This window comes from Vicugna pacos, chromosome 24 (assembly GCF_048564905.1).
Source record: "Vicugna pacos chromosome 24, VicPac4, whole genome shotgun sequence".
Classification (NCBI taxonomy): domain Eukaryota; kingdom Metazoa; phylum Chordata; class Mammalia; order Artiodactyla; family Camelidae; genus Vicugna; species Vicugna pacos.
The window spans coordinates 1,596,326-1,613,408 of record NC_133010.1 but is presented as its reverse complement, the minus strand read 5'-3'; the positions used below and the strand labels follow the sequence as shown (position 1 = coordinate 1,613,408).

General features: G+C 40.7%; 1 protein-coding gene across 3 annotated transcripts in view; it reads left to right on the top strand.

Moving 5' to 3' along the window:
• Nucleotides 1-1,578: 1,578 nt before the first annotated feature.
• The window catches only part of LOC140688958 (ankyrin repeat domain-containing protein 26-like), a 55,546-nt gene continuing 40,041 nt past the window's right edge, over nt 1,579-17,083 (top strand). For all 3 annotated transcript variants that reach the window (XM_072948914.1, XM_072948915.1, XM_072948913.1), the window contains exons 1-11: nt 1,579-2,966; nt 3,650-3,764; nt 3,927-4,100; nt 7,516-7,622; nt 8,924-9,061; nt 10,514-10,596; nt 12,666-12,884; nt 13,496-13,547; nt 13,922-13,991; nt 16,628-16,688; nt 16,776-16,963. In XM_072948914.1, the coding sequence (XP_072805015.1) occupies nt 2,752-2,966; nt 3,650-3,764; nt 3,927-4,100; nt 7,516-7,622; nt 8,924-9,061; nt 10,514-10,596; nt 12,666-12,884; nt 13,496-13,547; nt 13,922-13,991; nt 16,628-16,688; nt 16,776-16,963 (1,422 nt within the window). In that variant the 5' untranslated portion in view covers nt 1,579-2,751. The remainder of the gene's footprint in view (nt 2,967-3,649; nt 3,765-3,926; nt 4,101-7,515; nt 7,623-8,923; nt 9,062-10,513; nt 10,597-12,665; nt 12,885-13,495; nt 13,548-13,921; nt 13,992-16,627; nt 16,689-16,775; nt 16,964-17,083) is intronic.

Genomic DNA, 17,083 nt, shown 5'->3' with positions numbered 1-17,083 from the left:
TCTGGGCTGAGTGAGTGTCACTGGGCCATTTTCTCATCTGGGACCTTTGTTAAGGAGGTTTCTTCCCTTCTCCTGCCCTGCGGTGGGTCTTCTCACCAACTGGGCACTTTTGAAATGTGAGGGCTTGGCCTCTCTGTTTCATTCAACACGAAGTGGTCAGAGTAGCTGAAATCCCTTTCTCTCCCAGTCTGTACATTTAGGTTCCAACCTAGTCTCTGTCCCTGAAAGATCAGCATGTAACCATAGCTCTGAATGGAGCACCTTTTTTTAACACTTTTTTTTGTTGAGTTATGGTCAGTTTAAAATCTTGTGTCAATTTCCAGTGTAGAGCACAATTTTTCACTTACACATGAACATACATATTTTCATTGTCACATTCACTCTCGTTCTGAGCTACCATAAGATCTTGTATATATTTCCCTGTGCTATACAGTGTAATCTTGTTTCTCTATTCTGCATATGCCTGTCAGTATCTGCAAATTTCGAACTCCCAGTCTGTCCTTTCCCACCCCACACCCCCTTGTCAACCACAAGTTTGTATTCTGTGTGTATGAGTCTGTTACTGTTTTGCATTTATATTTTGTGTTTTTTTTAAGATTCCACATATGAATCATCTCACGTGGTATTTTTCTTTCTCTTTCTGGCTTGCTTCCCCTGGAGAGAGAGGGCAAGAAGAGGAGAGGGCAGGCCCAGGGTAGGGCAGGCAAAGGACATGACAGGCCCAGGTGAGGGTAGGCCCAGTAGGGTGCAGCCCCATGAGAGGGGAGGCCCAGATGCGGGCAGGCCATGTGAGGGGAGGCCAAGTAGATACAGGGTAGGACCAGGAGAGGGAAGGACCAGAAGAGGGCAGGCCCAGGGGTGGGCAGACAAACCTGAGGGCAGACCCAAGTGAGCGCAGAAACAGGAGAGGGCAGGACGAGGTGAGGGCAGGACCAGGAGAGGGCCGGCCCAGGAGAAGTCCTGTTAAACTTCCAAGAGATGACGTTGAGAGGCAGTGGGTATTTGAGTCTGGAATACAGGAGGGAGGTCTGGATTGGAAATAGCAGTTTGGAAGTTGTGAACTCGTCGAGAATACATAAAGCCCTAAGGCTGGTGGGGGTGGCAGGAGAAAGTAGCAGAGGCCGGAAGACTGAGCCTCAGGGGTGCTGTGTGCCAGCACTCAGGGGCTGGGACTGAGAAGAGTGGCCAGGGCCGTGGGAGGAAACCAGAGCAGCCTGAGAGCTGGGAAGCCCCGTGAGGAAAGGGCTTGAGGAAGTCGGGGAGAGCAGCAGTGGGAAGCGTGGCTGCTGGGCCGTGCGAGGAGAGGACTGAGAGGACTGAGAGCTCCCCGTGAAGTGAGCACCTGGTGGGTGGTGGGGGACCCTGTCGTGAGCAGTTGCAGGGAGTGGACACGTTTGCTTGGATGGAAAATGAGAGGAATCAGAGGAAGCGAATGGGAAGAGCTCCCTTGCAGGGGCAGGGGGCGTGTGTGCCGGAGAGCAGAGAGATGGGGCCGCAGCTGGAGTGTGGACGCGTCTTTTTTTTTTTTTTTTTTTTTTTACGATGAGGGAAATGACGGTGTATGCTAATAGAAAAGATAGGTTAAAAGGGTCAATTAGTAACACCACATTCACTTAGGTCAGGGGAGTTGCAGGTGAGGGCAGGTGTGGGCCCAGAAATGCCCCTGAGAGAGTCAGCTTCAAAACACTTGCCAGGTCCAGTCCGCTCAAGACCAGCTCCCAGGAGTGTCAGCCACTTAGGAACTCTGCCGCCCCCTGCAGTTTTGATCCTGGCAGGGCCGGAAGCCATAATTAGCCAGCTGAGGGAGGAAGGATGGAGGTGGGCAGGAAGAAGAGGCCTGACCTGCCTTCCGCCCCTCCTGCAAGTGGTCAGCCAGCAGCCTGGCCTCGCTGAGTAACTGACATGGTGTCTTCATAGTGTTATGTGATTAAAAATTCTCAAATGTTATACCATGTTCCCAAATAAACCTTGGGTTGATTATAAAGACTTAACTGGTTGGAAATAAAAGCAAAAAATGAAACGAAGTGAAGAAAGCGTGTAAACATAAGGCTGAGCCACAGAGCAGGGTCAGCAGACGTGGGGAAACACATTTTCATTTCTTCTGGAGAGCGTGTATTGGTTTCTCAAGTTTGTACTTAATGAGACATATTGCCACAGTCTCTGAAACCATGAAAACAGCTTTCTGCTGTTTGCATCCACTAAATTCCCTGGAGACTGGCTGGGGCCCAGAGGGATGTGGAAAGGAATGAACGGAGGGATAAGGCGATGTAGAGATGTCTGGTGGGGAGCTCTCTGGGGGACTGGGCCTTCAGCATCCTGTGGTTCCACCCCTCTGTAACCACAGTTGCATACAAACATGGCTTTCTCAGGGGCAAGCCTCACTTCAGGAAATACCCTGAAACACTCGGTCACCTAGCACCAACATTTGAAGGGAATCCAAAATGGCCCACAAGCAATTGCAGAGATTTGAAATGCCTTAGGCTCCCATATGCTCACTGGGCACATTGGGCCTCCGGACCTCTGTGCGCGCTCACAGGGACACTGGCTCTGGAGGGACAGTTGAGGGACAGTTGAGGGTCAGTGCTGTTGCTAGGCCACGAGTGTTCCGAACCAAACATTCCAAGCCGCTGAGCTTCGCAGCCAAGGTGTGGCAGCGAGACCTCTGTGGCTCTTCTGTAGCGCCCGCGCTGAGACCGGAAGGCGGCAAGAGGCCAGGAGGGAAGTGAGCGGTGTCGGAAGGCGATAAGCCAGATGAAGAAGGGACTTGTTAAGTTAGCGAGATGGGTGGGCTTCACCATCCATCTGAGAGAGCTCAGGAATCGTGAGAACTCCGTGCCTGGGTATTACGTCCACAGCGGTGAGCTGAAGGAGTTCCACAGAGCCGCATATTTAGGTTACAGGCGTGAAGTGCAGGAGTTGCTGTCACGTAAAAACAATGTCGTAGACAGCAGAGACAGGAGGAACAGGTAACAGGGACGGGGCGGGGCGGGGCGGGGCGGGCCTGGGAGGAGCTGCCAGCTATGGTTGTAAGACAAGAATTTTAAATTGCATTCCCACGTCAGAGATGTTGAAGTGTGAGACAATGAGCATGTTAGAATCATTGAAGTACAGTGTTCTCTCTCATCCTTGCAGCAACAGAGTAGATAAGACTATCATTCTACTTCATTGAGATGTTGTCTTTGTAAAAGAGTAACGGTAACAATAATAATATTACCTAACAGTTATTGAGCTGTTAGTTTGTGCAGGGAACTGCCAGACACTTTGCATAGCTTTTCATTTAAGCATCACAGTGGCGTCCTTTGACGCCACTACTACTTGATACCCATTTTGTTGATGAGGAAATTGAGGCACAGACAGGCTAAGTGAGAGCTATTAAGTGACAGTGTTGAAGTAGAAGTCGGACCCAAGTTGAGCTGAATCTCAACAGCTTGCCCTTTCTATTTAGACAGGTAGTTCTTCCATTAATGTGGTGAGTGATAAGAGCTAATAAATACTCTTCTTTCCCCATAGAAAGAACTAGGATAAGAAGACTAAATGTTAGTTTTAAACGGGTAGGAATAGCATGCTGTTGAATGTTTAGAATTATGTGAGTAATGTACCTTTGAACTAGTACGCTCTAATTTCCTGAAACATCCTCTCATGTTCGCAGGACTGCCCTACACTTAGCCTGCAGCAGCGGCAAGTCATCAGTGGTGACTCTCCTCATACAGTGGAAGTGTGATCTGAATGCTCGTGATGAGGAAGGCAAGACAGCTCTCATGAAGGTGTGTAGCAGCCAACCATGTCCATGTGAGGTGGATTCGATGTAATTACTTAGAATAAAAATGAATTTATCTGTTTTAAATATAACGAACTGATGGAACTTGAGGAATGTTAACTTGGAATGCCTAGCACTTACAGTCTGTTTCTTGGCGTGATACCAACAGGCTGTAGAATGCCAGGAAGAAGTATGTGTCACTATCCTGCTGAAACGCGGTGCTGACCCAAATCTTAAGGACAACTGTCAGAACACTGCTCTGCATTACGCTGTCTTGGCTGAAAATACATCAATTGCAGCAGAGCTGCTCTGCTATAATGCAGATATCGAGGCGATAAACGAGGTATAGCTGAACTGACTTTATTTACAAGATATTTGAAATATAGGGTCTTTTCTAGCGACAGGTGTTTTATTTATAGTAATACGTATACTGATGACATCAGGTCCTGTTATCATGGAAACAACTCCGAAGCCAAGGCCAGGGGCTAGATGTAGTGCCCACAGAAAGGGCAGAGCTCTGTCGCCCAGCTGCACTTCTACCCCAGAAGAAACAGCTTCCCATTAGGAAGTGCCTGGGAGTGGGTGGTAGGCTCAGAGCCTACAGAAGGTGAAGGCTTGTGGGCAGTGAAGTGATGGCAAGGGCTGGCTTCCTGCCTGGGGATGGGTGGGAGGAGGAAGGAACCCAGTACCCAGCAGAGGGAGCTGGGTCACTGCACCTGGGCAGGGGAGGCGGCAAACCACAGGCCCTGAGCACCCCAAGATCCCAGGTTCTAGAATCTGGGCAAGTGAGGTCAGGTCATGTTTGACAGCCAGCAAGGGTATTCACTTGTGCTGGTGACCACATGGCCCTCCATGTACATCTCGGGGTCTTCCATGCTCAGCCTGGTGTAGCTCCCCTGCAGGGCTGTGGCTGTGGGTGGGGAGCAAGTGATGGCGAAGCTGGTCCTCCTTTTTCTCCTGGCTCTCCGCTGGAGATTTTGATTGAATAAATCTACTCAGGTCTGACACAAGTATTTAGAAATACTTCCCTGAGATTCTGATACAACCCTTGGTTAAGGACTATTGAATGGATACGTGTAATACATGTAAATTCACAGATCTCAAAAATAAGACATCACTGGAAGAGCAGGGGTTTGATAGATGCCGCTTCTTTCAGTGCTCTCCTTTCCGGCCATGTTAGCCTGACTTTTATCCTTCTCTTCCTCTGTGATTGAGGAGTTTACTGATAATATTACTGGCAATATCTATTGCCTTGAAGAATAGCTCCTTTTCCCTTCTAACCACTGATCATTCAGTGGCACTCAGACAGTCTTAGAAACTTGGTTGTGGTGAGTGATTAAATAAGTAGAGTCGGACCCTTTAAAGATTTTGCACCTTTTGTTCCCATCCAGGTCATTAGGTCAACAGGGTGTTTCTGATTGCAGTAATAGGAAATCATGAGCCTTCTTTTGGTTAAAGCTGTGTGACGGACTCCTGCAATATATCTGTTAGATTCAGTGAGCCCTAGCATAATCAAGATGACAGTTTTTTTAAAATTTAAGTCTAATTGATTTACAGTGTTGTGATAGTTTCTGGTGTACAGCAAAGTGATTCAGTTATATATATATATATGTATATATATATATATTTTTATTCAGTTATATGTATTCTTATTCAGTTGTATATACATTCTTAGTTACATATATATTCTTATTCAGTTATATGTATTCAGTTATATATATATATTCTTATTCAGTTATATATATATTCTTATTCACTTATATGTATTCAGTTATATATATATATTATTCAGTTACATATATATTCTTATTCAGTTATATATATACATATATTCATATTCTTTTCCATTATGGTTTATTACAGGATATTGAGTACGGTTCGCTGTAGTATATACAGTAGGACCTTGTTCATCTATTTTGTATATAGTAATTTGTATCTGCTAGTCCAAAACTGCTAATTTATTCCTCTCCCACCCCCTTTCCCCTTTGGTAACCATCAGTTTGTTTTCTATGTCTATGAGTCTATTTCTGTTTTGTAAATAAGTTCATTTGTATCGCATTTTTAGAATCCACATATTAAGTGATATCCTATGGGATTTGTCTTTCACTTTCTGACCTCACTCAGTATGATAATCTCTAAGTCCTTCCATGTTGCTGCAAATGGCAGTATTCCATTCTTTTTCATGGCTGAGTTGTATTCCATTATATATAAGTATACCATGCAAGATGGCAGTTTTAAACATCAAGACCCATGACATTAGTAACAAATTGGAATTGTTTTAATAATTTAGTTTCAGCCATCTCATGAACTAATTATCCATTTGATTAACAATTGGGGAGAATTAGATACAGGTAGATTGTAGTTTTAGTAGTCATTGGAAAAATTCTTGAAGCAGGTATTTTGAGCCTTTTTTAAATGTATTTATTTTACAATATACTTTTTTAATTGAGGTATAGTCGATGTACTATATTATATATTACAGGTATACAGTTGAGTGTTTCACAAATTTTTAAGGGTTATGCTCCACTTACGGTTATTACAAACTATTGGCTCTATTCTCCATGTTGTGCAGTACATCCTTGTACCTTATTTTTTGCCTGATTGTTTATACCTCTTAATCCTAATTATCCATTTGATTAACAATCAGGAAGAATACAGATAGATTGTAGTTTTAGTAGGCATTGAAAAAATTCTTGAAGTGGGTATTATGTGTCTTAATCACAATTTTTATTACATGTTGGGGCCCAGTGTTTTCGTAAGACGTATGATTCTAAACAAAGGCAAGGTTTTACATACAAATACTTGATTTATACCCAACTGTTTGGAAACACAGCAAACATAAAAACACAAGTGGGCTGTAGACTAAACATGGCCCTGGATATGTTCAGTTTGTCTCCACACATTGAGTCAACATTTCAAATTTAGGAGACTTGTGCAGAGATCTACACTTCAGAACTTCTAAAGAATCAAATCTGGTCCCCCTTGAGCCCAGGCTCCTATGTGGTCTGCTCTGCAGAGCTGGCCCCTTCTCGGTGGGGTGTGTGTTCTCCAGTTTGCTGTCCTCACTTGTGACCTTCACTTACTCGGGCTACCTATGTTGCCTCTGTAAGCATTTGAATTTCCAATTCTTGTGGTATATTTTGATATGTATTTCAAGATTTTAAAGACAGTCTATATTAATTTACAGTCTACTTCATATTTTATAATAATTCCTTAAGAGTGGGATGGAATTTTTCAAATTAGATTTTGTAAGTTGGTTTAAGAAAAACTTTTTCTTTACATGCAAATAGTCATATTCGCATTGAAATGTCTGCAAGCTTTATGAGATTAGTCGTAGTTGTAATTGGATAGGTTATGCATGTTGCAGAGAGTATGGTATCTTTCTCCTCAGCATGGCTCCTTAGAAATGTAGTTGATTCAGTAGCTGAATGGTTCTCTCTGGAGCAGTGTTTAGAGTGCCAGGAGGAGTAGTTGAGCAGTAAGGTAACTAGAGAATGCCTGATACACGCTGCGATAGAAGCGAAGGTTCTTCGAACCAGCAAATGTCTGAAGTGAGTTTCAGAGAATGACTTCACAGGGAAACTTTCAAGGAGGTCAAGGAGGAACCTTTTAAAGAGAAGGAGCACAGAGGGGCGAGGAGGAAGGGGCTACTTTTTATTTATAGTGTATGTGTAAGTTCAGAAACTTAAGTTTTTAAACTCAGTTTTGAAATTTATATGTAATTTTACACATTGTCAACTGTTTTTAATATTTTACAGTATAAATACACACCACTTTTACTCGCCATCAGAGAGAACAAAGAAGAAATGGTCAAATTTTTGATAGAGAATGGGGCAAATGTACATGCAGTCGACAAGCTGCAAAGGTACAATAGTGTGTTCTCTCTCTCTTTCATTTTAAATCTTAATGTTGTTCTAAAGTAGTAACAGCCAATCAGAAAGGTTAACCTAATAAAAAGAGGATTAACTTAGAATCAACACATCATCAGTTAGGCTGAAAAGGAATTGTTCTGCCTGGTGTTACAAAGAACAGTATGCAGCAGGATTCATCTTCCTTTATGATAGTGACTGATGTCATGTGCAACCTGATTGTTTTGGTCATACAATCTTACAGTAGTTCAGGGGTTTCATTTTAGTTTTATTAGTATGAACTCTAATTTTAATTTACCTTATGAGACAGTGTTGAATTACTTCATTCTTTTATAATTTGTTTTAACCTCTTCTTGGTATATATTTTTTTCTTAAAAGATGCATAGTAAACAAAGAGGAGTTTGTTTTGCTTTTTGGATGACTGCTTTAAATTACTTTCTTTGAAGGATACTGATGTTATTAGGTTGTCATTAAGTGAGTATCACTAAGAGAGTAACTTACCAGATACTGTGGGCTCATCAGTTTTTATCCTTTTCATTTCTAGTACATTTTGATGTTTTTATTTTTAATTGATAATGGTAGAAGGAAGAAAAATAGCTTTAGTCATTGAATAAACATTCCCATTAAAGAAGACAAGTCATTGGTGGATGATAAAGAGGAAAGAGCTGGGCTTTAGAGTCAGACGAGGTTGAATTCCCAGCTCTCCTGCTGGCCAGGGGTGTTACCTGGGGGACATGACTTAGTACCACTCAGTATGTTTCCTGACACGTAAAGGAGGGTCGTAGTACATCCTTCAAGGGTGGTTGTGCCTGAGAAAGACCATACGCAGACTATTCAGGTTAGTGCCGGGCACATGCTCCTCAGCGTGATTCACTGCAGCCGTGACTATTTTTGTTGCCGTTTTTATTCATATTACTGTTTTCAGCCTGCAAACAGCTTCTCCTAACCTGACCTCTAGCTGATTTTCAAGTATTATACTTCAGACGAGGGAAGAAATGGGGAATCCTTTATTTAAATCTTTACCTGCTTCAGATAAGTGACCTCAGCGTCCTTTCTTGTCCATCAGAGGACTTTAAATTAGCCACTTCTACTGTGTGCTACCCAAGTAAGACAGGAGGCTTCTTTTTTGTCCCTCCATTTTGGCCTTGGAGGTAATTTGCAAAGATGAGCACTCGAGCATGTAAGTGGTGAGTTCTCCAGGGGTGGGCAGGATATTAACTTGGTAAAATAGATCAGATTAACTGTCTAAGTTGAGCTATCTAAGTTCCTAAGAGTGAAGTTGTCTCTTTTATTCTAGATCAGCACTCATGCTGGCCGTACATCATGACTCACCGGAGATAGTCAAGCTGCTGCTTGAGAAACGTGTTAATACTGATTTGCTAGATTTACACGGATGGTTTGCTGGACGATATGCTTGTTATAATGGTTTTAAACAGTAAGTGTTTACATTAAAGTGCCAGTTATCTCTAAACTGAGGTTGGAAATGACCTGTTACTTGTAATGAGACAGGTAAGAGTTCCTAGTTGGGAGCAGGCACTTTGGGGATGGCAGTGAGACCCTTCACATCATCAGCTGGAAACCATCCAAAGGCCAGACTAGTGAGATGGAGCAGTGGGCACAGGGTTCTTTATCTCAGGGTTTGTAAGACCTTTATCCTTAGGGTCCTGCTGTTCTTCAGTTCATTCCAGTGTAATCCCAATGCATGGGGTACAAATAATGTCACATACCTGATTTTTCTAACGAGTTATTTGGGTCTTGAAATGTTTAGTAGAGCAGAAAATCCTGTATTTTCCTTTGAGGACTTTCTTCTATAATCTTCCTCTTGAATTTTCCAGGAACCTAAGGGATTCCCTGGGGCCACAGTGACAGTCCTCTCCCACAAGGCACAGGGGCGGGGCGAGGGCATGCTAATCGTTCTCTTGTTTCCCTTGATTCTGTTGCTGCAGCGTTGGTACTAAAACTAGTTTTAACAGGATCTCCTTGGCAGCTGAGTCTGGGGTCTGGATGTTGCTGTCTAAAGACCTTTAATAAAATTTTAAAAGAAGAAAAGGAAAAAGAAACTGGTCCTGCAGTCGGGCCGTGATTGACCTCTGCTCCAGGGACGCCCGTACTGATCCAGTTTCCGCGGTCTTCGTGGCCATCGACACGTAAACTTCTGCGTGACGGCTTGTTTAGTTCTCATACATACGCTTGTATGAGGTCATATATGTATAAATGAGTTTAGCTGCAAGTTATATACTAGCTGAGGTGCCCTGAATTATAAACCATGAAGAACAGCTAATCACTGTAATTTGTAACATTTTCTGAAAACTGCCACATTTAAATGTTACACCTATGAAAGAAAACACACATTGGGTTTTATTTGGGATTCTCAAGTAGTTCCAGCATTTAAGTTCAGGAAGAAATTATTCCATTCTGCCACTAATTCTCTGAGCATCTGGGGGATACATTATTTCATTAAATCTTCGTAATACTTCTATGAGTATTAATAACTAACTGCCTAACAAGACTGTAAGATCCCAGTTTTATAAAGGGAGACTTTGAGCTGAAGAGAAGCACCTTGTCCAGGAACAAATAGTTGTTGGTTATAGAGTTGGGACTTCTGAGCTCGAGATACTTACCACATGTCAGGCTCGCTCTAGTTAACTTACTGAGCTGTACGGCCTTTAGTTCATGACTACTTCACCTTACTTTTTTTCTTTTCAAATTATACATGCTAAATTTAAAGTTTGTAGATTGTATAAATTTGAAGGATATGGGACAATTGAAGTTTTGATATTGCCTCTGATATTGTCTGAAATAATCTATGAATTTAATATATTTGGTAATTGTTTTTCATATTAGTATTCAAGTAGTAATATTTATTTATCACGTTTTTTATACATAGCCTTTACCAACTGATTGTCGACTACAGAGCCGGAAGGATACCAAATACTCCCCCTCAAAATAGCGACCTAGGACAGAGTTCAGGTAATAAGTTACTCTTGTTGGGCCTACCATAGATAAGGAAGTAAGATTGAGGAACTTCTGATAATGAAAGAGCAGTGAAAAAAGCCAGTGTGTAAATTTCATGTATGTTTTTATTTTTTAATTAATTTTTTCTTAATGGTCTAGTGTGCAGAATTATTTGAGAAGTTAATTGTAGGTAATGTAAAATCTGGAACAATATTGTCTGAAAAGAAATTCATTTATTTAATCATGGCCCCTGAAATCCCATATTATATCTTTGTGTAGATACGAAAAACAGGTTTTTTACTTTGTTGTACATTTCCTGTAACATTATAAGAAGTTGGCCTTGTTACAGAACTGGCTCTTTAATTTTTACAGCAGTTGGATTCCATTGGGTAAATGAATGCTAGTTACTGCATAGTGATTAGCCTCACTAAAAAGTGATAGTCTTTAAAACTGGGAGCTCAGCGATACCTTCCTGGTGCTGTAAACAAATGGCCAACAATTGGAGCTGCACAGCTGGGCCAGTGTGCAGCATACTAACGAGATGGTATTTTAAAGATACCTAGTGATAGTGCAGAAGTCAGGAAAGCAGTGCCTTGTTGAGAAGCACTGGTTACTTTTCGCATCATTACACCAACAAGGTCCCTCTTACCGATTTCATTCCTCAGAAGTGCAGAGTGCGACATGTCGCCTTCATGAGAGTCAGATGTTTTCTTCTGTTTTGGGGATACTTGTCATGAAACTATTTTGTTAGAACAAGATTTTCTGTTGCCATTAGTTAAAGGGTTGTGATAATAAATACTCAAATAGCACAACTCAGGACTCAACAAATTGTAAAGAAAGCACAGAAGTGCTTCACATTAAAAAAAAAAAAAGACGACGACTGTGTTGCCTAGATGTGACCCCTAGCGTGCTGTTCAGTCTGAACTGTATGAGGGCACCTTTAACTTGGTAGATTTTGATCAAGCAAAGAACTTCTGTTGTAGGAAATACAGAGATGGAATAGACAGAGTTTTGGTCTTCAAGGTGCTCATAACACAACAGAGTTGTCCCTGGTTAATGTCTGTATTTTTTTAAACAGGACTTACAAAAAAAACATTCTTATCTGTTAATTCATCCACTTAACAGATGACTATCAAGTGTCGTTTAGGTACTAAGCACCACTCTGACATTGCAGAATGCAAACAGGTCACAAGCACAGTTCCTGGCCTCCAAGAGCTTGCTACTGTCATCCTCATTTTTATGATTGGCTTTACTTTATTCTGTGCTTACTGTGTCCCAGAGCCCACTAGGACTTTGTAACTGTCTTTATGTACTTTTTAATTGGTATTTAATATGTACCAAATACTTTTAAGTCCATGGTGAGGAAAGAAGTTTTTTAAAAGTGGGTAGGATGTCAGATAAGCCATGCAGAGAAAGTAGAAGTTTACCAGGGAAGGAGGCAGAGGGCAGTGTTTGGTGGGTGGAACATCTTTGAAGATTACATTTGGCAGAAAGGACAGTGGTGCAGAGGCTAAGATGTGCCAGTGAACTTTGCAGGATCTATGAGTTTCATTTTGTTGGTGCAGAAAGGATGCTGTAGTAATGGTTGGGAACGAGGTGACTACCTCGCTCAGGCATGCTTCTGAAAGCCTTTCGAGTACTATAGAAAGGAGGAGGTCTGCTGTAGACCTTGGGAGATTTGTCAGAATGCTTCTAGCTGCAAATAATAATAGGAGCCCTAAGTAACAGTGGCTAGAGCAACAGGAGTCAGGATTGTTTAGAAGGTTCGGTGATGTCATCAGGATCCCAGACGCTATCCCTCCTTTAGCTATGAGGCTGCTGGTGTTTGTTGTCACCTTTCCTGGTCTGCTGATTAGCAGCAGCTCCAAGCATCATCTTCTCACATGACAGTATCCGCAGGCAAGGAGGGCTGCTTCTCTCTGCATGTTTTCTGTTAACTAGGAAGGAAACAGAGACGCTTCCGGTAGACTTCCCCTAGCATCTTATTGGCTGGGCTACATCACATGCTCATTCCTAAAGCAGCCACTGGGAAAGGAAATGAAGTTACTTTGATGACCGTAAAACAATCATTTCTCTTTTTGCAGCTAAGGAGAGCTTACCTTCTTCGCATACTGGGGCAGAAAACATCCAAGAAAAGTTGCAATTGTCCAGCAAGGACAATGAAGAAGAAAAGGACACTGGGGCAGAAAATATCCAAGAAAAGTTGCAATTGTCCAGCAAGGACAACGAAGAAGAAAAGGATGTCGAATTGGGAACCAGCAATGGCAGCTGCATGGATCCACTGAAGAATGTTGAGCAGAAGAGTAAGAAGATTCGATTTGAGTCTTAGGGTTTCCTGTTATGACATAAAGCAGGGATGCACAAGCTTTTTCTGTAAAGGGCCAGAGAGTCAATATTTTAGACCATGTGATGTCTGTCACATCCACTCATGTCTGCCATTGCAGTGTGAAAGCAGCCCTAGACCGCATGTGAGCAAATAGGGATGACCGTGCCCAGACAACATGAGGTTGACAAAGCCGAATGGCAGGGTGGGTTTGTCCCATGGGTGTCGTCCAGAAATACCATGCTATGTAAGCTTGACATTGTCAGTTTATGATACTGATTCTACTAATGATTATCATTCTTTTGTGAGTCTCATAAAGTTTGGTTGGGATTTTGGTCCTTGTAAACAGCAGTTCACTTTAAAATATCAAATTTGGATAAACACCCTCTTTTTTTGATAAATATAAAGGAGGGGAAGTGGTTTTTATGCATTAATTACTTGCCAGGAGTATACTCAGTATTCACTCAAGTGTGTAGTCTCCAGGTGTGGTCCCAATGGAATGCTTTTTAACAAAACATTGATCTCATACTTTTAATATTCTGTATTTTTCTATTGCCCAAATAAATTCTATTTTACTTTCTTCTTTAATAGAGATTTCAGTGATTAAGGTTGCACCAAGGTTTGAAGACATCTCTGTAAGCAGGTAGGATTTTATGGATTTTTAAAAATTACATGCTGACTGAGGGAACACAGAGAAAAGAAACAAGGCTTGTTGAGTGTCCTACTCTGGGTTAGACACCTATGTACTTGGCATTTGTTACCTCGTACAGTCACCACAACAGCTTTGCAGAGTAGCTGTGCTGTTATAGCTTACTTCTAGTTAATTAGGCAGCTGTAGCTTAAGGAGGTTGACTAGTTGACCCATGATTCCATGGTTAACAAGTAGTTAACCTGTGACTTAACCATCAGGCAGCCTGGCTCCCAAATCTGCTTTCTCATCCCTCAGCATAGACTTGTGTGACTTGTTTGTTTAAAGAAATGAACTCACTCATTTTTGATGTGTATTTTTCTCCAAAGTATTTCACCCAAACATGATATTGATGATTCACGGCCTCCATCAGATGGTAACTTAGATCTTGCTCCCAAGGTAAAGTGTTTTCTTGTGAAATTAATTTTTCTTCTCTGAATTTAGTTTTGTGTAGTATTTACTCTTAAAATTTAGCAGTGTTCTGCCTATCATTGTTTTATGTTTGTATGAGAAAGTTGGTCAGAGTAAACCGTTTTATTAAAATATGGCAGGTTTTTTTTCTTTTTTTCTTTCCCTTTTTTTTTTTTTTTTAACTTTGGTAAATACTGAAGATGAGGCTGAAGCAAAATGGACTAGAAAATAGATCGTGACAGCAAAGTTGTACCGTGGAAAGGTTTCCCACAATAGAGGAGGGTGTGAAGCTTGGCCAAGGATAAGGATTCTTTGACTTTCAAACCACACTGACAGCATTTGTATAATACTTGTGCCTCAGGGACCTCTTCAGTGCACAGAGCTACTTACTGTGATAGTCATGGCCTCTTCCTGGGGCCTTTCAGTTCCAAAACTTACGTAGCATGTATCTTTTTTTTTCCCCCTTGGACACTTACTATTTTGGTATCAGAGAGTTGTGAGGTAAGAGGGTTGTTTTGTTTTTTGTTGTTTTTTTTTTACTTTATTTCTCTCTCTGGTTCTGCATTTAAGACTAAAATAATAGTTGAAATTCTAGTAATTTAGAAATTAAAATTCTGTTTCTCAAAATCCATATTATAAAGAGATTCCTCTGTGTTTTCTAAATTATCCCATTATGAATATATTCAAAACTCTGCATCTAACTGAAGAATACATGTTTTCCCTAAAATAACAGCCAGCTTTAAAAGTAGACTCTTAATAACAACCATATGATGAAACCTATTTCAGAATTCTTTCATATTACAGTTTTAAAAAGTATGTCCAGTCCCCGTGTCCCATTCTAAAATTTCAAGTTTCAGACATTTTGTAGTGTAGTTATTTACATATTCATCTTATAGCCCCTGCATCAGTATACACCGCTAGAGATTAGGGAACGTAATTGTGCATTTCCTGGAGCACCTAGAATAAGGTCTTAAATGTAAGAAGCATTTTAGTATTCTATGAATGTGAGTGCATGAGGAGACATGGAATTCTGCACCATGCTGCAGGTGATATAACATACACACTCTATCATAATGAAATCTATTTGAATTCTAAAAATATGACTTAAATTTCTATTCCCTTTGTTTAGGCTGTAAAAGTTCAGTTGTTATGAGAGGAAATATGTCATAAATGCCGAGGAAATAGATAAGAAGTATATGATAAATAGGAAAAGGTTACAGTCTGTTTTTCAATATCCACCAACTGTGAGCTTAGAATTTGAGATGAAAACTTTTTAACCTTCTTTTAGCCCCCTCTCATGTTCCATGAAATATATCTTTTCAAGCTATCTATTATCCTTAGAATCCTGATTACCAGTTCTTTGTCTAGGTGGAAAGCTGATGTGTTAGGAACTTTCCAAAATCTATTTTTTTCTCCCTCTAGTAATAATTCGCAGCATTCAGGTAGTGAGAGATGACCATGTTCAATTGAGTGACTTACAGTGACAAAATTTAACTGTTACTTATAGCAGTGTTTGCAAACAAACAGTTGTGGAGTAATACAAGTCAGTATTATTGGGGATATACTATGAAGAAAGGCCTTTGTTTTATATATATGTTTTATATGCCATATATTTTCATATTTTTATAAAATTTGCTGAATAATATATATACTTGCATATATAACTTATATATTTTTATATATATATAATAAAAAGGTAAAACAGAGGCTTTCACTCATCGTATACCCCTAACAATACTGATACATCCCTGATCTATTATATATAAATGCTGAAATATATATATTTCTCCACATGCCTTGTTATACTTACATTTTCCTTTTTACTTGCCTTAAGTTTGTACTTCACTAGTCATGTCTCATTTTTTCTTTTCTTCCTCCTCCCCACTTTTTTTTTTTTAATGATTTTCCCCAAACCTAATATTTCTCTGCAGAAAACACTTCCTCGGTGTCTGCTCTTTCAGTCCATCTCACTCTGCCTCTGTGAACATATTTAGTGACAGCTTTCTGTTTACTATGTGTGTGGCTTTCACTCATGAGTCATTGCCCCTCAGAATTACTTTTGTTCTTATTCCTCTTTCTTAGAAGTAACTGACTATGAACAACCATTTGTCTGTAGCTTTTTGGCGAATGGAATAGAAGTAGCTTATACTGTTTGCTGTTCTAACTCATCCAAATAAGATACTGCTAAAAAGTAAACTCTCATATTTCCCCCATGAGAGATCATTCACACATATATAAATCATGCAAGCACATTTCAAAATACAACCACCACTTTAAATTTCTTAATGTGAGGTTTTTCAATACGACTCTAAACTATCAGGTATAAGATTTTGTTCTAGATCATTTTGGTCAAGAAAGTCATCTAATGGATACCATAGTGTTTGTATAATAATCAATGAGGGGTAAAGAAAGTAACATTTTGGGACCCCTGAGGTTATCTGTCATAATCCTCACCCCATGAGAAGATGTAGGTTGGTAAATGACAGACCCGGGACTTGAATCCGTATCTGAATGACTCCAAAGCCAGCGCTCTTTGTGTTAGATCATCTAGGAATGGGGAATGTTACAGTTACTTTATTCAATTTCATATTTGTTGTTCTTAAAGCTGCAATTTTCTTCTCTAGAAAGTCCGGCATCCAAGATTTGCCAAGCTAATTCGGGCCTGGGAAGAACCCGTGATAAACAGTAAGTTATTTGAAGACTGTCTTTTTGTGTTTTCACTGATGAGAAATTACAGATCATTTCATCTACCGTACCTTGTTTTCACTACAGCCGAGGCAAAAGATGGTGTTTTGAAACCAGGAACTAGCACCGTCTTTGAGGACCATAATTCTAATAGTGAAAATGAAGATGCAGTTAGAACCTTTTCCCAACCATCCACTGAAGTTTCAGGCTTTTCTCATCCTGCCTTCCCAGCACCGGAACCTCTCACGTCTTCAGTAGTCCTTGGTGTTTCAGAGGTAAGCCGTTTTGTTTTTAACTTTTCCTTCCTGTGCTTTTTCACTTACCGTCCCCCTGATTCTCATGGGGATGAAAAGGATCCTACAGAGGAATGGAAGTCCTCAAGATCACAATAGAAA